Here is a 21,833-nt window from a genome sequence, read left to right as displayed (position 1 = left end):
CACAACTTTTCAAGCAGCAGAAAGATGGTGCAGGTCCTTCATGCTACCAGAATACTCCTGCGGCTTCCTCACTAATTCTTCTGGAGCAAATACAGATAACTGGTTTACTCAGCCGTGACTCAACATGACGAACATGTAACCACTTGCCAAACCAACTTTTCACATATGTAAGTGCCCAACTTCTCGAAGGAGAACATGAGTTTCTCCCAATGTATCTTCACAGTCACCCTATGAAGTAAGCTGGGCCAACCATAATAGCCCGATTCAGAAATTATGCTATACACTTGGACATCTGTTTGTGTAAATGACTGTACCTGCATTCATGTTAAAAGTGAAACTGGGTACAGGCCTCTCAAATGCATGATGCAGCTAGGAAGCATACTGCTGTACCTGTGTTCAACACAATATTTTGTGTATAGATCCGTTCCAGTGTGCACTGTACACTCGTACTACAAGCATTGAACATAATGTGTGAATGGGCCTAATATCACCCAGTGGGGATTTGAACTCCAGTCTCTTTTGTTCGACACTACACCGTGTGTGTGTGTGTGTGTGTGTGTGTACGTACACACACACGCACACACACTTGCCATGCCCAGTAGTGAGAATTTTGCTGCTTCCAACATCTTTAGATTACTGTTCATGTGAAGGGGGAGGATCAAATTCCCTCAAATACCAAGGAGAATGTGTACAACTGAATTAACAAATAATAAGCTCCTATTTGATAAACGTCTGTATCCAGCCCACATCAGCTGGGAGGTTTGCAATTATAATCTGCCCTCTCCAAATGTACACATGAAGGCTTCAATCCTACACACACTTACCCAAGAGGAAACTCCACTGAACTCAATAAAACTTATTTCCACACAGACACGCATAGGATGGCTCTATAAAACTGACATGCGTGTTTATGACAATGTTATCAAACCACACACTCCTCCTCACTATTTTGGGCAACAAGTTAAAAGCTACCAGTGTTTGAAGGCTATGCAAACAGTGTCCCACGCAGAAAACCTTATTGCGGTTGGCAGTGGCAACAGAGAGCTGTGCCTTGTTTTTCAAGAGGGTCTGGAAATCTGTATGACCTCAGCTGTGTCAAAAACTGAAATATATGGAGGGCCACCGCGAATTTGCAAATTCTGTAGCATGTAAACCCAAGTTTCTTATGGTTTCCATAAACCTGGCAGCTGCTGGCAATTCGACCACTGCAGGCAAATCTACCATTGTTAGCAACGATGTGTTGAATTCTGAAGTTATTATTGCCAGGTGAAAGCTTCAACCCAGGACACACAAAAGTCTCAATATGTACCCTGAGCGCTGATGTATAAGAACTGACAGTGAATTATATCTGTCACATTTAACAGCTATTTGACCCCACAATTTACAAATTTCCCCTCTCTCTCTCTCTCTCTCTCTCTCTCTCTCTCTCTCTCACACACACACACACACACACGTGTGATAACACTTCATGCAGCTGATGAACTAGACTGCAGTCCACAAAAAGCTTATGCTACAACAAGTGTGTTAGTTCCAAGGTGCCACAAGACTTTTTGTTAAGTAAATTTAGGCTGTTTACAAGCCTTTTGCATGGTATTCTATCTTATATTTATTTGTTATTTCTCTGTGTAAACCGCCTTAAGCCATTTTTGGAAGGGTGGTATAGAAATCAATCAATCAATCAATCAATCAAATAAATAAAGTAAGTAAATAACAACAACCTTTCAAAAATTGAAAGGCTGTAGCAGAAGAAGACCAAAATAATCCCAGTGGTAATTGGCGCCCTAGGTGCAATTCCAAAACAACTTGAAGAGCACCTCAACACCATAGGGGCCACAGAAATCACCATCAGCCAATTACAAAAAGCAGCTTTACTGGGAACAGCCTATATTCTGCAACGATATCTATAACAGCAACAACACTGACAATAAAATTCAGCCATCCCAAGTCCTTGGGAAGGACTCGATGTCTGGATAAAACAAACCAGTCAATAACACCTGTCTGACTGTGTAAATAAATAAATATATAATATATCTATTTCCAAAAGAGTGGGAAATGTTATTATCCTTATGGATGCATATCCAGGGCACTTGTAGATGAGAAGAAGGTACCAGCAGACTCAGGGTCACTGAGAAGTTTCTCACACCCAGCTTTTAGTTCACCTCTCCTCCAGAACGGAACTGTGCATTCACATTTTGGCAAATTTGCCCCCAAGTCCCTGTGAGCTATCGAGGAGTCCCTGCAAACTTCACACACAATTTGGGTTTTTCAGTGTGCGTTAAGAGTGTAGCCTGATTTATATCTGGGGTAAAAAATATTACACTTTTTGCAACAGTTTTGGGGGGCAACTTCAACCCCGCAGTAAACTGGCGGTAAAGCCTGCTGTCTGGGAAAGCTCCTGTGAATAAGTCAGTTTCACAAAAATCTGAAGAAAAAAACGAAGAGTGTGAAACCCCCCCAAATTAGTATAATTAAATGGAGGTGAATGTTCACAAACTAAGAGGACACGTCAACAAATTCTGGAGCTTCACCTGCTCTACCAAAGTCTTCAGTGTGCTCATCTCAGCACCTTCGAGCATATTTCAAGTCCCCTTATCTTTGCAAGCCAAGGCAGTATTTTTGTTCCCATGCAATAGTGAAATAAGCTCATTAGAGGTGCCAAGCTGCCATAATAATGCCAATGGGTGTGGCCGTGTCACAAGGCATTACTTTAAGTAGAACCTCCCAACGCTGCATAATATTTTGGACCGTGGTCAGAAAAAGCAAAGCAAGCTTACCCAGCAAATGTGAGACATTTTCCAAGCCATTTAACTAATGCAGAAAATGGAGCTAATGGAACTCAGAGGCAAGGGTTGCCTGGGAGGGCTTGAACAAGAAGAGTGGGAAATTTTTCAGCTTGAAGAATACTTCCTCAAGACAGTCATGACCCCTTCTGCTTGAGGGGGAAAGGTGCCTAAAACTTTCACCATCTTCAGGCACAATCTCAGATAACACATGCACACCAGTAGATTGCAGTATATCTACTGCAACAGCCGCACTTGTGCCATTTTCTTCTCAAATATACCCCTTGCAAAAATGGGATGGTTTGTTGGAGGCAGGGGAGAAACCAATGTAAGAGTGCCACTACTCACCACCAGCTCGCTGAACATGACATCCAGCTCTTCCACCGGAGGCATGGGAAAGGCAGGCTCCATGGTCTGCAGGGCAAAGTTGCTGTCATTCCGCAGCCGGTAGGTGATCTCGGGATGATCGTTACTGCGAAAGCAGCAGAAGATGAACGAAATCCCTCGCCCGCTCCTCTTCCTGGGGGCCATGGCCAAACCCTTCGAGTCTCCTTCTCTAGACACTAAAACCTAAAAGGGAACAAAAAAGGAAGGGGGAGAAGAGAACGCATTAGAGCTTTGGCTTTCAACCCTTTAGCTACTGGACCGCGTTGGAACTTTTACCCTTTCCAGCTCACTTTATGAAGCCTGTTCCACATTGGGGAGGAGAGCTGACCTGTGGTAGCAAGCAGGAATTGTCAGCTTTGCTAAGCAGAATCTGCCCTGGTTTGCATTTGAATGGGAGACTACGTGCGTGAGCACTGTAAGATATTCCCCTGAGGGGATGAGGTCTCTCTGTGAAGAGTATCTGCTTGCTTGCTTGCTTGCATGTAGGAGGTTCTAAGTTCCCTCCCTGGCAGCTCCAGATAGGGTGGAGAGACTCCTGCCTGCAACCTTGGAGAAGCCGCTGCCAGTCTGTGTAGACAATACTGAGCTAGATGGACCAATGGTCTGACTCAGTAGAAGGCAGTTTCCTATGTACCTTATCAATTCAGCTGTGGCTACCTCTTTAAACTTTTGCTCCTTAACGATCAGGTCTTATTTCTGTGAAGCCTCTTCCACACAACCATTGCCTCAAAATACGTACTGCTGGAAGTGGGGAGACCTGGCCTTGTAGTCGCAAACATGAACTGTCCCTTTTGCTAAGCAGGGTCCACCATGGTTTGCATTTGAATGGGAGATTACATGTGTGAGCACGGTAAGACATTCCCCTTAGGGGAAGGGGCTGCTGTGGGAAGAGCATCTCCTTGCTTGCATACAGAAGGTTCTAGGTTCTCTCCTGGGCATCTCCAAGATAGGGCCAGAAGGGACTCCTGCCTGCAACTTTAGAGAAACCACTGCCAGTCTGTGTAGACAATACTGAGCTAATATGGTCAATACTGACCATGATATGGTCTGACTTGGTATAAGGCAGCTTCCTATGTTCCTATCACTTAGCATCACAGCTCCGCACAGCATGTCACTGAGCAGGGAACTTGGGTTGGGTGGAGGGGGGGACAGTTTTTGCTGCTCTCTCCTCCATCCAAACGGATGTTTGAATATCACTCCTATCTTAAAACGTCTGCACTGGCTGCCGGTAAGTTTCCAGGCAGAGTACAAGGTTTTGGTTCTAACCTATAAAGCCCTAAACAGCTTGGGCCCTGGGTATTTAAGAGAACGTCTTCTTTGTTATGAACCCCACTGCCCATTGAGATCATCTGGAGAGGTCCGTCTGCAGTTGCCACCGGCTCCTCTGGTGGCTACTCGGGGACAGGCCTTCTCTGTTGCTGCCCCGAGGCTTTGGGATGTGCTCCCTGCTGAAATAAGAGCCTCCCCATCTCTTACAACTTTTTAAAAGGCAGTCAAGACGCATTTGTTCACCCAGGCTTTTAATTAGATACTGGCTTTTAATTAGATACTGTTTTAATTGTGTTTTAATAATTTTAACTTTTTACATTTTAATTGTTGAAATGTTTTCATCTGTTATTGGCTGTTTTTATTGTTTTGTAAACCGCCCAGAGAACTTGTGTTTTGGGCGGTATAGAAATGTATCAAATAAATAAATAAATAAATAAATGTTTGAAACCACTCCCCACTCTGCCCGCATTTCCCTGCTTGGCAACATGCTGTGTGGACCTGCAATGGCGACTCTTCCACCAATGCAGCTCCTATTTCTAATGCTGCGCAGCATGTCAGCCAGTATCTTTATGGGAAGCAGAACCCTCCTCTGCATAGGATAGCCACTATTTTCCTTCTCTGTCCAGGGACAGAGAGAAACAGTCTTCACTACCACCTTCAGTGGACAGCAAAAAGCTACTTTATTTATCTTTATTTGTTCATTCATTTATTTGATTTATATTCCGCCCTTCCAAAAATGGCTCAGGGCGGTTTACAGCAAAACAAAAACAAAACAATTAAAATCAAAACTAAATCAATTAAACAATTAAAAGCATTTAAACACTGGAATCATTAACATTAAAATCATTTAAAACCATCATCAAACATTTAAAACCATAAGTGTAATTAAAAGCCTCGGTGAATAAATGTGTCTTCAGTGCCTTTTTAAAAGTTGCCAGAGATGAGGACTTCATTGCCAAAGTAAAACTAGCACAGCTTGAAAAGTTAGCTGCGAAGGTACCCTTGCTTATCCCTGCCATTTCTTTCCTCATTCAGCTGATGCTGCAGACCGTTTTCTTCTTTTCTATGAACTTTCACAGCTACCACGCTTATTCCTCCAGAATTCTCATGAGATGCTGCTTAGGAGCCATTTCTCCTCAGGAAGGAGAAAGCCCAGAGCTTAAAGGGCGCAATGGCCTCTCCCTCCTTCTGTTCTTACGCCAGCTGGTCTGGGTAGTTGATTCAAGAAAACCACAAAGTAGTGGCTGCTTTCGGTGAGCTCCTGTTTTCTCCACACCACTCCCTGCTTCCCCAAACATCAAACACAGGCGAGATTAAAAACAAAAAAAGAAGACAGAGTAACATGAGTGCAGGGAAACTCATCTTTAAAGCATCTGCGATTACAGAAATGGGAGAAATAACTCACTCTCGCAGTGCCTGACTTACACCTGAACGAATGGGAGCAGATGTGAGAGCTGCAACAGAAAGTTGGAATTAAATTCCAGACTGCTCACCCTTACTGGAAATCTCTGCAAACCTTCTCCACAATCTCTCGTTTCTGAGCCCATCCAGTCCTTCTGGACTCCTCCGTCCCACTGGAGGGACAACTCTTTCCAATCACACCAAGACAAGTTAGCCAGTGAGAACCCATGATGCAAAACAAAAAGACATTTGCAGTGTGTTGGTCCTCATGCCAACTACCCTAACATATGAAGGGGAAGCTTGTGCCTGCAAAAATAGTCCCCCACTTCACATATTGCAGTGTCTGAAGTGTCTCCACCCTGGGAATACTTGGTGAACAAGTTTTGGTGAACAAGTTTTCCGTATCATGCAACCTAGCACGGAGCACTTGAAGTTGCAGAGACATTTGTTATTTATCTTATCCTTTCTTCCTTCCTTCCTTCCTTCCTTCGTATCTATCTATCTATCTATCTATCTATCTATCTATCTATCTATCTATCTATCTATCTATCTATCTATCATTTCTCTGTGTAAACCGCTCTGAGCCATTTTTGGAAGGGCGGTAGAGAAATCAAATAAATTAATAATGATGATGATGATGATGATGATGATGATGATGATGATAATTTGATTACATTTGCATCTCTGAACTTCTAGTAAGTACGGTGCGGGATTCAGGCAGTGTTCACTGTGCATTCTGCCATGAAGTACAGCCCAGACGCAGCCTCCACCAATTCTTTCCTTCAACTAGGCGAAACCTTGCCACAGGCTTGACAAATCCCAGGTACCAGGGAACCATGGCACCCAGAAATTTAACTCTGAGAACTGGACTAGGATATTCAGAAGCGGAGTTACTTAATAAAATCTTTATCTGTCCCAGGCTGCCCTGTTTCTGTTCTAAGTATATTACTTGTAAAGGGGGTGAAGTGAAGTGAATTTACCCCACTATAAGGTCTGTCAGTAAGTCTGGTAATTTTGTCAAGTGTCTGTTTTCTGGCTCTTAAATCTAAAGAAAAATAGTCAAGGCCTGGTATAAACCATGTCAAATCTCTGCAATTACCTGAATACAGCCTGAATAAATCATTGTTTAGACAACAGAGACTCATAAGCAGAAAATGCTCAACACAAAAAAAAAACCTTATGAAAAGAAGAATTTAGGATGATTGGAGAGAACCTAAGATGCAAATAGCATTTCATACCAAAATTAGACCATGTGCCACTAAGAACCTCTAATACAGTCTCCACCTCTAATACAGTGTTTCTGAATCCTGCTAGCACTATATGGAATGCGGAGAACCATTTTAAAAGAGCAAAAGTATACATTCTGGTCAACTCCCTTTCATTCTTTTTACAGCCACATAAAAATTAATTTATGGAGGGAGGATGCATATTTCTATATGGCTAAAGTTAGCCATTTACATTCTCCTCCCTCCCCCGCCCATTACAGGTAATCATTACTGAGAAGTAAAGCCCCCCACTTCCAAAAAGAGCAAGAAAGAAAAGCACTTGAGCAATGGGCCACAAGCCAATTCTACTGCAAAGCACATGCTACCCTGAAGTATATGTAAGTAGTGACATTGCTAAGAAATGTTGCTTCTTTATGGCAGATGCACTGAACTTGTCATTATCAACTCTGCAGCCTGTTCCATCTCTTCTAGGTATAGAGGCAGGCATTTCCACACAAGTTTCCTGCACAGGTGTATTATTTTGCAAGGTGTACACCTGAAGCTGCAACATCAGCCCAGTTATGGCCAAAGCTTTACACATAATTTGCTGGTTAGGAGGATTTATATCACAATCCTCTATTCAGGGCCCATACAGGGCTGCTGCCAAGCTCCCAGTAAGACCTAAGCCCTATCCAGACCATTATATTGTAGCTGCGTCCAGACGTCTGTACACTCTTTCGTATTTGTGTGCAAATGACTGTTCATTTTAAAAAGTAAACTGGGTACAGGCCCCTTGAAATGCAGGACACAGACAGGAAGGGTATTATTGTACCTGCATACAGATCTCTACCCATGCAGACTGTACACAGATTATACAAACGCTGAACTGTAAAGGGATATCCACCCGAGGTGACAATTTGGCCCCATGTTGGGCGCCAAGTTGTCGCAGTTGCAGAACACAAAGCATGCATAAGACCAGGCAGGTATCTACCACTGGGCAGTTGTGTGCAGAGGACACAGACTGCCCAGTGGGGAGAGGGCAAGGAGGTGCCCGGTGTGGCCAGGATGAGGGACCACAAGCTGCCTCCCTCTGCAGCCAATCTCCCTCCTTTGCACCCACCTAGTGGTGGCATGGTCTGATGACGTCACTGCCGAATGCTACATAACAGGCAGTGAATGCCATTAGACCATGCCACTGCTGTCTTATCTCCCTTTACAGGCAGTGGTGCAGTCTAATGATGTCACTGCCCAGTGTCACGTGGAGTTCATGGCCGAGCGGGGCAGGAGGGAGGGACAGACGCAGAAGCTAGCATCCAAAACATCTAGCCTTGTGCCACCACCAACGTATGTGATGCTTGGGCTCTAGTTGAAGCTGACACATGGTGCAAAGACATTGCATTCAGCATGTCCCCATGTCCATGTAATTGTTCAGACCTGGAAAGAGCGTAAAGTTCTGCCAATTTGGTTTTTCTTGCTCCTGTAGCTCCTCCACCTCACCCCCTTATTTTGTGCTAGGTTATTGTTTGGGACCCACAATAACCTTTGCTTGAGGCTTATTCTAAATTATAGTTAGCTAACAAAGCACAGCTCCAAGAGGTTAGAGAGTGCGCACCTACTTCGCCTTTGCGTTCCTTCATGTTCTCTTAGACCATAGTTTAGCACAGTGTGTCACAACCAGTGTGCTGTGTTGACTCACTCTGATCAGTCCCCATCAATTGGGAGTTTAAACCAGTGTTTCTCAACCACCGGTCCGTGGACCGGTGCCGGTCCGCGAGGCATTGGGTACCGGTCCATGAGGCATCACTAATAAAAATCACACACACACACCCAAAAAACCAATTTTGGGCTGGCAGGGGCCACCGGAACCTATCCAGAACTCATTTCCAGGCAGCCCTTGCTTCTGGATAATGTTCATTTCACTTCCTTGAAATGAATATTATGCAGCAGTGAGGGCTGCCTGGAAATGAGCTCCAGAGAAGTGCCTGAAATTGTTTTTTGGGGGTGCCTGGGGGTGGGGTTGGGGGTCAGGGTGGTGACCCCTTTACTAACTGCTGGTCCAGGAAACGGCGCATGTATAATGTACTGGTCCATGACTCCAAAAACGTTGAGAAACACTGGTTTAAACCATCTGCTTTTTGGAGCTCTTGCATTCCCTGAGGGCTATTTGTGCCCAGCAGCAATACATGTGAAAATAAATAGATAATGCACTGACTTTGATAACACATACACACGTGGGAACTGGAACAAACAGGGTTTTTTCCCTGGGAGAAAAAAAAACGGAAACACTCCACCCCACCCGTTTTCCTCCAGGCTTTCACAACTCTACATCTGAACCAGGCCATTGTCTTGTAATCCTTACAGAGGTGTTAAGAAAGAAAGAGAAAGAAAGAAAGAGAAAAAGAAAGACAGAGAGAAAGAAAAAGAAAGAGAAAGAGAAAGAGAAAGAGAGAGAGAAAGAAAGAAAGAGTGCTTTAGACATAGATATATAGGAAGTCATTGAGGTGGATATCAATAAGCCTTTCACAATGCAACTTGCATTGAGCGATGCCTATTAAGAAGTCCCAATTGTTGTTCAGTCTCCATTGAATCATTCAAGCACTCCAAAATCTAGTGTTTCATAGGTGTATAAGTGCTCTAAATCACATTCTTACACACCCACTCACTTTTCTGAGGGATTCAACATTTCACAGTTGACATATTCAAGATACCAATTTCTGGAGAAACCAAAAACACCCTCGCAAAGCTAGGCTAGGCATACCCCACAAAGCTTAGAATCATGCTCCTCAATGGTTTTGCTATCACTGTAATCCTGAAAGTGATGCCATCTGTAGTCCCAAAAATTGCATGCACCATTCGTTGAAATACCAAAGCTGCAGAGGCTAATCCAAAGGGCAGTCTTTTGTATTGAAAAAGATCCTCTGGGGCTTTGTTCCCTCTAAGGCGTGCGCTCACAGGTTTTTGGATGTCCACTCAGTTCATTTTAGATTCCGCTCAGGTTGAATCAGGAAGGCCCCATTCTGAATGCAGGTGAACACACACTGTATGATACTGCCACCCAGCACAATGGGTAGCTATGGGTACGCTCCTCACTTTGTGTTGTACAGGTATTGCATTTGCCTTCATCAGAATTTTAGGTTTGAAATGTATGGCAGTGCCAGGAGCATCAGCAAAAATGTCCAAGAAATTGGCAGTTATATCAGCATATGGATGCTCCATCATCTGTAATACGGGTTCCATGCTATTTGGGTCTAACACTATCTGTAGATCTTTCTGGTGTTTTCAGCCCAATATGGGACTCCTTTTTGTGACACATAGACTCTCCCTTCTGCAATATGCCCTTTGTATTCCAGGACAGCAGTGAAGCATCCATTTTGGCAATAGGAGGACCTCCATATCTCCATGGGTGGATGTCTGAAGGCTGCAGGTGCAGTTCTGATGTAGTAAGCACTTTCTTGTAAAGCAGATGAGAAATGATAGTGTACGGAGAACTAGAACCAGCCAGCATCCACACTTCATGGCCATTAAGTTTAACTTGACAATGTAGAGAAGCGGGCTTTGATTCTGTATCTCTTAAAAAGCTGTCAGGAAGTGGTTCATCTGCCACATCCTTATCATATGGTGAATCAGTAATGGAGTGGTCAGCAGACTTGCAAACCTTAGCAAAGTCCCCCCGCCCCCCGCCTTTTGCACCTGTTGCCTTCCGTGCAGGACAGTGAGCAAAACTGGTTCTTTGGGAGGTCTCCACATTGGTAGCATTGGCAGCTCCTCCTTTCTTGTGCAGTGCCATATGAGAAGTTTGGGATTGCAAGGATTTAGACTGAACAGCCAGGATTTCAGGAGGCTGGGTTTGGGGTACCAAAGAGAGCGATTTGGTACAGTGAAGAGCATTTCCCACCCTCCTAGCCATCTCTATAACTTTATCCAAGGTATGTTCCTGCTCCAATAGTTTTTCGTACAGTCTGAAGCGGTTTGTTTTCATAACAATCTGATCCCTGATCAGTTCATCAATAAAGTTTGCAAACTCACAGGTTACACTTAAGGCACGCAGTGCTGTGCCATATTGATCAACAAATTCATCAGGCAGTTGGGGTCCAGAACAGAACTTGTGACGTTCAGTAATCACATTCAAAGTAGGGTTGAGATGATCATCTAAGGTTTGAAGAGCAGCTTCATAAGATTTGGCACCCTCTTCCAAGTGGGCAGGAAAGGGCCAAAGAATATGTAATCATTTGCCTTCAGAGCCCAGGCAGTGAAGCAATATAGCCTTCTGCTTTGCTGGAGTAAAATCAGGGGTCTGTATGGTGAGGAAGTAATTGAAGAAAAAGGAGCTCCATTGTTTCCAGGAAGAGCAAGTTCTCCTGGGACGGGGAAAAAATGGGTGGGTGGGTGGGATCTGAGCCATGCTGCAGTGGGCATCCCGTGAACAACAGAGTCCAGGGGTTGTGCAGGTCAGGGAGCTGGAGAAACAATCAGCAGCAGCGATAATAGAAAGCAGTTCAGGAATGTAGGCCCAGTAATGCAATGAAATGAGGTTGCAGGAACATTCACAAGCTTTGCAGGCTCACATGCTTAGCCAGTTCAAAAATCTCGTCGCCAAATGTTTTATAGCTGCTTCCCTCATAAACAGAGTAATCTACGTACATTTAAGAGTTTATTCAGCAACAACTCCAGTTTCTCCTTCTCCTTCTCCTCCCTTTTCCTTTCTGACTCCACCCTTCACACTCTCTACAGGATCCCTACTGGGACAAACTTCTCAACAAGAAAACATAAAAGATTAGATAGAAGACAACAGACAGCTGCTCGAGGTTTTTTGTTTTTAAAAAACCTGGTATAATCCGAAAATCTCAAAAATGCAGCTTGAAGTCCCTCAGTCAACACGGTGCTGAGGAGCGTTGCGGTCCGTTGCCAGGCTGACTGCACGAGATGGTGGTTTCGCATCTGTGTACACCAAAAAGCTCTGTTCTGAATGATTTGGAAATTCTGATTTGGCTGCCAGATAAGAGGCTTAAGATGGGAAAGCCTACATAGCTGGCTGAGGAGTCTTCCAATTTGTCGCACCCCAGGGATTAACAATGAAACAGCGAGCGGCGAAGCAGAACGTCCAGCAAACGCAGCTTTGTATTTGGCAAATCAAGGCTAGCGCGCGCGCGCGCGCACACACGCACACACGTAATTAAGAGTGCAACCTCCATGAACCAAAGAATGCAAAAGCAGCCCATTACATTTATAGAGCAGAGTTGAGTAGAAATAATTTGCTACGCTTCTCCCACTGATATGAACAGCCCTGGGAATTAGGCCACGAACTACCCTAATTTATAAACTTCTCCTAATTTAAGGCACCTTTATGTTTCTTATTGTCTATCATTTTTTAATTTCTTACTGACAGTACTCAAAAGGATTGTGAAATACAGGAGTGGGTCCTTTTCCTCAGTGCTTTCTCAGATTTCTCAAAAGAGAAATCCAGTTTTTAAATTATTCCCATATTACAGGGATGGCAACAAACAAGGTCCTCTCCCAAGTCATCCAGAAAGCTGACTGGGAAACTAGGGGCTCAGACAAAGGTTTCCCAGTCCTGGCTGTAGCAGTCCTTGATCACAATGAGGCCCAAGTACTATTCAGACATTATGTTGCACACTTGTATGAGTGTACAGTGTATACAGATACAGCTATTTACAGGTTATGTTGAAGTGAGTGGCAACCTGGTCGCCCGCAATATTATAGAGGATTAGAATTGTAATTATTTGTCATATAAAAGATCTTCATATTGCAATTGGTAAAACAGCACTTTGAACAAGCAATACACAATCATATTTTCAAACCATGATTTCTAAAGTATTTCATGCATCATTCCAAAAGAAAAAAGTTCACACAAGTTTTTTTTCCCCCGTTTCCCAAAAATTTTCAATTTTTCCACTTCTGAACTTAATGGAGGGAAATTTATTCCCCCCCCCCCCCCGGCCAGCTTTCACATCTCTAATACAGGGCTGCACAACTTTGGCCCTCCTACAGATGTTGGACTACAGCTCCCATCATCCCTCACTATTGGCCACTGGGGCTGGGGCTGATGGAAGTTGTAGTCCAACATCTGCAGGAGGGCCAAAGTTGTGCAGCCCTGTTCCAATACAAGGGTTCTTCCACACAACCACTCCAAGGAATGTTAGGCCGAAAGAAAAATAACTGGTCACCAATGAGCTTCATGGTCAAATGGGGATTTGAACTCATTTCTCCCCCAAACCGAGTCAAGGAGGACTCTAACCACTACTTCACACCAACTCTTGGTTTGATTAGGCAAGACAGTTCTTATGTCTGCACAGGCCTTGTGCCACCAACTCAGCTCTGCCCTCCCAGCTCCAAGCCACACACGGCTGCTACCCAAATGCTCATTTCAAGTCTGCCTGTCTCTAAACGAAGTGGCTTGGATCCAATGACCAAGGAGCAAATTAATGAAGTTGGAGAGCAAGGTTTTGGCAGCCCTGTGCTCTTCTTTTTCTCTGCACTGCACATCTACAATGTTTATTGCTTGCTAATTATCCAATAAAAGGCATTGCTAGGTCCAGTTTGCAGAGCAGCAATATTATTATTATTATTACATTTATATCCCGCTCTTCCTCCAAGGAGCCCAGAGTACTACTGCATACTTGAGTTTCTCTTTCACAACAACCCTGTGAAGTAGGTTAGGCTGAGAGAGAAGTGACTGGCCCAGAGTCACCCATCAAGTCTCATGAGGCTGAATGGGGATTTGAACTCGGGTCTCCCCGGTCCTAGTCCAGCACTCTAACCACTACACCAAATAGGCTCCAATACAATAGGTGGATTAAATAGCCAGGCCATAGACTTGGGGTAGCCACTGAGAGGGGGTGGGGAAGGAGGGAGGGAGACCTTATCTCAGACATCGTTTTTCTCCCATCAACTATACGAATGTAGGGGCATTTATTTATGAAAAGAAGGGGCAACAGTGTTCCCTCTAAGGTGTGTGCACGTGCGCATGCTCGCAAGTTTTTCAGTGTCTGCTCTGTTAATCTTAGATCCTGCTGAGGTTGAAACAGGAATGCCCCATTCTGAATGCATGTGTGCACACACTGTCTTGATACTGCTGCCCAGAACAAAATTCATTCCACACAAAGTTGGAAAAAAATTAAAATGCTGATGGACAAGACTGATAACTTTGGCAGAGAATGGCGGTCTTATCTTGGCCTAACCTTGCGTAATTCCTGCTAAGTGGACATAGAGGCACCTTTTAAGTAAAATAAAGTTGTGCCATCAAGTTGGAAAAACTGGGAAACTGTCTGGAAAAACTGAAAACTAGCAAATCGCCAGGGCCGGATGGCATCCATCCAAGAGTCCTCAAAGAACTCAAAGGTCAAACTTGCCAACCTCCTTGATAAAATATATAACTTATCCCTGCAATCAGCTCTGTACCGGAGGACTGGAAAGTAGCAAGTGTAACACGGATTTTCAAAAAGGAATCCGGGGCGATCCGGGAAATCGTCTGTTCCAGGCAAATTGATGGAAAGCATCCTCAAAGAAAAAATTGTAAAGCACCTAGAAGAACAGGCCCTGCTGGGAGAGGACCAACATGGCTTCCGCAAAGGTAAATCTTGCCTCACCAACCTTTTGGAGTTCTTTGAGAGTGTCAACAAGTGTGTGGATCAAGGTGATCCAGTTGACATCGTATACCTGGACTTCCAAAAAGCTTTTGACAAAGTTCCTCACCAAAGACTCCTGAGGAAACTTAGCAGTCATGGGATAAGGGGACAAGTACATGTGTGGATTGCTAACTGGCTGAAAGACAGGAAACAGAGGGTAGCAATAGCAATAGCACTTACATTTATATACCGCTCTATAGCCGGAGCTCTCTAAGCGGTTTACAATGATTTAGCATATTGCCCCCAACATTCTGGGTACTCATTTTACTGACCTCGGAAAGATGGAAGGCTGAGTCAACCTTGAGCCCCTGGTCAGGATCAAACTTGTAACCTTCTGGTTACAGGGCGGCAGTTTTACCACTGCGCCACCAGGGGCTCATTTTACCACTGCGCCACCAGGGGTAGGTATCAATGGAGAGTTTTCACAATGGAGGGAAGTAAGAACTGGGGTCCCCCAGGGATCTGTACTGGGACCAGTGCTTTTTAATTTATTCATAAATGATCTAGAAGCAGGGGTAAGCAGCAAGGTGGCCAAATTTGCCAAACTGGATGAGTGGGAGCCAGCGTGGTGTAGTGGTTAGAGTGCTGGACTAGGACTGGGGAGACCCGAGTTCAAATCCCCATTCAGCCATAAAACTAGCTGGGTGACTCTGGGCCAGTCACTCCTCTCTCAGCCTAACCTACTTCACAGGTTTGTTGTGAAAGAGAAACTTAAGTATGTAGTACACCGCTCTGGGCTCCTTGGAGGAAGAGTGGGATATAAATGTAGTAGTAATAATAATAATAATAATAACAATAATAATGGCAAATACGCTTCAATGTTGGCAAATGTAAAGTAATGCACATTGGGACGAAAATCCCAAACTTCAAGTATATGCTGATGGGATCTGAGCTGTCCGTGACTGACCAGGAGAGGGATATTGGGGTCATGGCGGGCAGCTCGTTGAAAGTGTCGACTCAATGTGCAGCAGCTGTGAAAAAGATCAATTCCACGCTAGGGATCATTAGGAAGGGGACTGAAAATAAAACTGCTAATATCATAATGCCCTTATACAAAACTAGGGTGTGGCCACAGCTGGAGTACTGCATACAATTCTGGTCACCACATCTAAAAAAGGACATTGTAGAACTGGAAAAGGTGCAGAAGAGGGCAACCAAGATGATCAGGGGCCTAGAACACCTTCCTTATGAGGCAAGGCTACAACACCTGAGGCTTCTTAGTTAAGAAAAAAGACGACTGCAGGGAGCCATAATAGAGGTCTATAAAATCATGCATGGTGTGGAGAAAGTGGATAGAGAGAAATTCTTCCCCCTCTCACATAACACTAGAACCGGGGGTCATCCCATGAAATTGATGGCCAGGAAATTTAGGACCAACAAAATACTTTTTAATACAACGCATAATCCACTTATGGAATTCTTTGCCACAAGATGTGGTGACAGCCAACAACGTGGATGGCTTGAAGAGGGGTTTGGATAACTTCATGGAGGAGAGGTCTATCATCGGCTACTAGTCGGAGGGCTATAGGCCACTTCCAGCTTCAAAGGCAGGATGCCTCTGAGTACCAATTCCAGGGGAGTAACAGCAGGAGAGAGGGCATGCCCTCAACTCCTGCTTGTGGGCTTCCCAGCGGCATCTGGTGGGCCACTGTGTGAAACAGGATGCTGGACAAGATGGGCCTTGGGCCTGATCCAGCACGACTGTTCTTATGTACTAGCAGGCCATATCTTACAACCCCTTTAAATATTACAGTGTCTGAAACATGCTGAACATATCAGTACCAGAATCAGAGTTTTTGGACAAACCTTTCTGCACTTGGAGCAATTATATGCAAATTCAAGCACAGTGTATAATCTTGAACAAATTCCAAGATTGTTCCCACTGCTAACCTCCATGCAGAACAATCCTAGCAGAATGTTCGTGAAGGTCAGGATGGTAAGAAGCTGCCTTCTACCAAGTCAGACCATAGGTCCATTTAGCTCGGTATCATCTACCCAGACTGGCAGCAGTTTCTCCAATGTTGCAGGCAGGAGTCTCTCTCAGCCTTATCTTGGAGATGCCAGGGAGGGAACTTGGAACCTTCTGCATGCAAGCACACAGGTGCTCTTCCTGGAGTGGCCCCACTCCCTAAGGGGAGTATTTTGAAGTGCTCGCACATGTAGTCTCCCATTCAAATGCAACCAGGGTGGACCTTGCTTAGCAAAAGGGACAATTCATGCTTCCTACCACAAGACCAGGTCCCCTGGTCCCAAGCCATGGGACAGCCCAGTGACATTTGGGAAGCTGCACACCGAGTGCTACCATAGCAAGTGTAGCTCTTCCCAGAGCTTTCCCCACAGAGGAGATCTTTTAAATTAAAAAAAGGAGACTAAATTTGTCCATGTTCAGCCCTTGTTACCCTGGCCTTTGAAGCCCCTGCTCTCCACTGTCAAACAAAATATTCTGGGTGCACGAATCACACTCTCTGCCAGTGGCAAAGCTGCACAACCTTGGACCTCCAGCTGCTGGATTTGTAAGGGCCCTTGACTCATCACCTCAAGCCCTGCTTGCAGCCCTGCCATTGACCAAGATTTGGTTGGCGGCAGGGCCTTTTCAGTTTTGGCCCCTCGGCTCTGAAATGCCCTCCCAAAAGAGCTTCGCCATAGTCCCTCCCTTATGGTTTTTAAAAAAGATCTTAAAACCTACTTGTTCAGAGAGGCTTTTTAATGTGTTTCATTACAGTCTGTTGGGTTTTTAATTTTAATTGGGTTTGTTTTAATCGTATATTTATTAATTAATTAAAATGTTCTTATATACTGCCTCCTCCAAAGACTCTAGGCAGTGAACAACAATACCAATAACAATTAATTAAAATAAAATAATAATAAAAGGGCAAACGGTGAAACAGGTGGGTCTTAAGAAGGGCGTTAAAAGCAGCCAGGGAGGGGGCTGAACGAATAGGGGGGGAGTGTTCCAAAGAAGAGGGGCAGCCACAGAGAAGTCCCTCCTACAAGACCAGGGACCACGCACTACACCAGGGCCTGGGACACTAAGGAGGGCCAGCTGAGAAGACTTCACAGGTCGGGATACAACTGGCCGAGAGAGGTGATCCCAGAGGTATACAGGTGCTAAGCCCATAAGGGTTTTGTAGGTGAGAACCAGATGTTATTCTACATCGTGTTTTGTTTTGTGTTACATTTTAAATTACTTTTACGGTTTTACTACTCTGAGCCACCCCAAGCAGTATTGTATTGAAAGGGGCGGGATAGAAATATTTTTTATTCATCATCATCATCATCCCTGACTATTGGCCACTGTGGCTGAAGATGTTGGCAGTTGCAGTCCAACAGCATCTGGAGGGCCAAAGTTGTGCTGGATTATGGCATAAAGTATCCAAGAACATGGATGGAACAAGCACAGATTTACCAGTCCCATTTAACCCACCCCCTTCACCAGATCACCACCAGATTAATCACGTCTTCTTTGCTCTTACAGGAATGCCTGCCAGAGTGAGCATCTTCAGGTGCACATCAGTTCTTAGCAAGCTGTGCTGGACGGACAAGATTTCACAGAGCTGCCTTGCAAGCCAGCATGCACGCTGAACCCCGAAAACGCCTTTGTCGGGAACATCAGAAGTTACTGTAAACAAGGAAAAATGCTTATGGAACCCAAAAATGTTTCCTAATGCATGGGCAGGCAGCCAGGAAGTTCTGGTGTGTCAGCATCCCTGCTTTGGGAGGAGCAACACACACTCTGCATCCGTCAAAGAGGACAGCTTTCAGCATTTTATTCTGAGTCACCAATAAGTTGTTTACAAGGAAGTGCCTCTGCGGCTGCTAATGATGTGTTTGACTTTTAAAGGCCTATCTTTAGATCAAAGCCAGCACACACAGCTCCAACCCTTGTATCAAGTCTCCATAGCAGACTAGGTGACTGAACCACCCTTTTCTTTGGTGGGGGGTGGGAAGAGAAGAAAGGAGGCTTTTAAAAAATATTTAACAGCAACACACACACCCCGCCCTGGCCTCACCTCTTCAAGGCCTTCCTCAGAACGGGTCAGGATACATTTCCCTGAAGTCTGCAAGCAAGCTGGGAAAGGGCCATATAGATAAGGTTGGAATTAAGCTAAAGCAGGGCTGCTCAACTTCGGCCCTCCTGCAGATGTTGGCCTACAACTCCCATATTCCATGGCTATTGATCACTGTGGCTGGGGATTATGGGAGCTGTTGTCCCAAAACAGCTGGGGGTAGGGAGCTAAATTGAGCAGGACTGAGCTAAAGGCTTAGGAACATAGGCAGCTGCCTTATACTGAATCAGACCAGTGGTCCATCTAGCTCAGCATTGTCTACCTTGACTGGCAGTGGCTCTCCAACGTTTCAGGCAGGAGTCTCTCTCAGCCCTCCCTGGAAATGCTGCCAAGGATTGAACCTGGGACCTTCTGCGTGCAAGCAAGCATGCAGATACTCTTCCACTTAGCAATAGCTTTATGCCCTAAGGGGATTATCTTACAGCCCTCACCCAGCCAAATGCAAACCAGGAGGTATACCTAGCACTGGGAGAGGAGAATACAAACACACACCTTCTCCCATATATCCTGGAAATATGGGACATGCTACAGTGTCAGCAAGCACAGTGACAGATACTATGGTATGGCCCCCTCCTAGAACCCACCTACATTCTAGGTCTCCAAGTTGCTTCATGCAACCCAGTAACTCCTCAAGGTGCCTTCCCAAGACATGGCCCTAAATTCAGTTTGAGAGCAACTCCCTGCTTTTCCATACCCATAAAACCATTCATTTAGGCCTCTCCACCCCAAACATCCCATCCAAGAGTGAGATGTTCTTTCCTTTGTTTTGCCCTTATAAGGAGCAATGTACATCTTCAGAGGAGTGGGGAAGCAAAGACAGATGAATTTCCTTGGCACGTAGAGTGGCTGAGCCTCTCCTCCCAGCTGAGAAAGTTAATCTGTCACCTAATAAAGGAATCAAACCCACCTACAGCTATGCCCAATAGGGTTTCTCTTTTAACAAGCAGGCACTCTGTTTAGGAAAGCTTTTCTTACCTTAATAGGTAAGAAAAGATTATAGAAGTTCAAGGCACTGGGAGAAACTGCAAGAAGTTTAAACATTCAAAGGTTACTTTTCCATCGCTCAACTTTGGACCAGCCTTCTCCTCTTCCTCACAATTTTGTGGCCTTAAGGTCATCTGTACCAAGCAACCAAAAGAGAGGACACATGGGCCCCAAGCCAAGGCTCCAGAACTTCGCCCCTCCTGCAGATGTTGGACTACAAAGCCCATCATACCTAATGGCCACTGTGGCTGGGGATGATAGGAACTGCAGTCCAAAACCAGATGGAGGGTCAAAAGCAGGGGTGTAGCTATAATTAAGTGTATAATTGAGCTTGGGCCTCCAGCTCCACCCATCCCTATATTCTTCATTATCTCCCTCACTCCAAGGGGCCACTGGGGAGGGGACAAACACGGGACCCCTCTCCCCTGGCTACGCCCCTGGGGTCAAAGTAGTACCACCCTGGCCTAAGACAACACACCTAGAGGAGAAGAACTGAAGTTCAGTGGTAGAACTTGGTGTGCAGAGGCCCCCTAGTTCAACCAAGTAGGGTTGGGAAATCCTCTTCTGAAACCCTCGACTGCTGATACTAGTCAGTGTAGGAAATACCCAACTAGATGGAATAAGGGTCTGACTCAGTGCAAGGCAGCTTCATATGTTCATAACAGATTATCCTCTCTCTGGGTCTTCGCAACTTGGTGGCAACATCTTGTGGTCTGATAGGTACCCAGCCTCCCAGTTGTACCTGCAGGCAGGCAGAGGTTTACAGAGTTCCTTGTGGGAGGCCATGCATAGCTGGTGGCCTACATTCAACTCTGCTATCCCATGTACTACAGGCCTAGGTGTGTCAAGGAAGGAGAGCTGGTCTTCTGGGAGCAAGCATGAATGGTCCATTTTGCTAAGCAGGGTCTGCCCTGGTTTGTATTTGAATGAGAGACTACATGTGAGCACTGTAAAGGATTCCCCTTAGGGGATGGGGCTGCTCTGGGAAGGGCACCTGCATGCAGAAGGTTCCAAGTTCCCTCCCTGGCAGCATCTCAAAGATAGGGCTGAGAGAGACTCCTACCTGCAACCTTGGAGAAGCCACTGCCAGTCTGCGTCAACAATACTGAGCTAGATGGATCAATGGTCTGACGTACCTTACCTATTCAGGTAAGGTAACATTTATAATCTTTTCTTACCTATTAAGCAGCTGTAATAGTTAGTTTGCGGATGAGTTGCTGGAGAATGGAATGAGCTGGTTGGAGTCCTTAGGTCAGGTCCAGGCGTGACTATGATCAGTGTGGAGAGCTGGTCTTGTGGTAGCAAGCATGACTTGTCCCCATAGCTAAGCAGGGTCTGCCCTGGTTGCATATGAATGGGAGACTAGAAGTGTGAGCACTGTAAGATATTCCCCTCAGGAGATGGAGCCGCTCTGGGAAGAGCATCTAGGTTCCAAGTTCCCTCCCTGGCAGCATCTCCAAGGCAGGGCTGAGAGAGATTCCTGCCTGCAACCTGGGAGAAGCCGCTGCCAGTCTGCGTCGACAATACTGAGCTAGATGGATCAATGGTCTGACCCGGTAGAAGACAGGTTCCAATGTGTGTGCATGTGCACACAGACATATGCACGTGCATAAATTTAAGAGCACTCCTATAGTATTTTGCAACTCCCTTTCTTGAGAGGTGTAGGCAGTCCACTCCCGGCTGAACTTTTCAAAACCATTTTTGTTTCTGAAGGAGATTACTACTGCCCAGCAGGACTTTTGCTTTTGTCTGTACTGCTGCTTCTTTAGCATCAATAAATAATGTTAAGGGTCATGTGATTTTAATTTCTACACGGCTGCAATATTTTTTAATGAACAGTGGTAGGAGTCTATTATTATTATCATCAACAAATAAAGTTACTGAATTTATTCACAAGTACATTAGTCTTATCTGAATAGAGGATTGCCCAACGTTTGATTTCAAAAATACTGTGACAAAACATCAACGAAGGGATAAATCAATTCTTTACTCATTTATGCTATTAAGGTAAATGAATTAGAAGGTGCCGGATACCCTGAAGCAATGATTAAGCTGAGGTGGTGACTTCATTATCCATTACATAGCATTAGTTCC

The 21,833-nt window shown here is 45.0% G+C and overlaps 1 protein-coding gene across 2 annotated transcripts in view; it reads right to left on the bottom strand.

Annotated features, from left to right (window-relative positions):
- DAAM1 (dishevelled associated activator of morphogenesis 1) overlaps positions 1-21,833 on the bottom strand; it is a 254,671-nt gene that overhangs the window by 160,736 nt on the left and 72,102 nt on the right. For both annotated transcript variants that reach the window (XM_053272446.1, XM_053272455.1), the window contains exon 2: positions 3,129-3,350. In XM_053272446.1, coding sequence (XP_053128421.1) covers positions 3,129-3,311 — 183 coding nt within the window. In that variant the 5' untranslated portion in view covers positions 3,312-3,350. The remainder of the gene's footprint in view (positions 1-3,128; positions 3,351-21,833) is intronic.

Source organism: Hemicordylus capensis, chromosome 1, assembly GCF_027244095.1.
Source record: "Hemicordylus capensis ecotype Gifberg chromosome 1, rHemCap1.1.pri, whole genome shotgun sequence".
Lineage (NCBI taxonomy): Eukaryota > Metazoa > Chordata > Lepidosauria > Squamata > Cordylidae > Hemicordylus > Hemicordylus capensis.
Note: the sequence above shows the minus strand (reverse complement) of the source record. Positions and strands in the feature narration are given on the sequence as shown.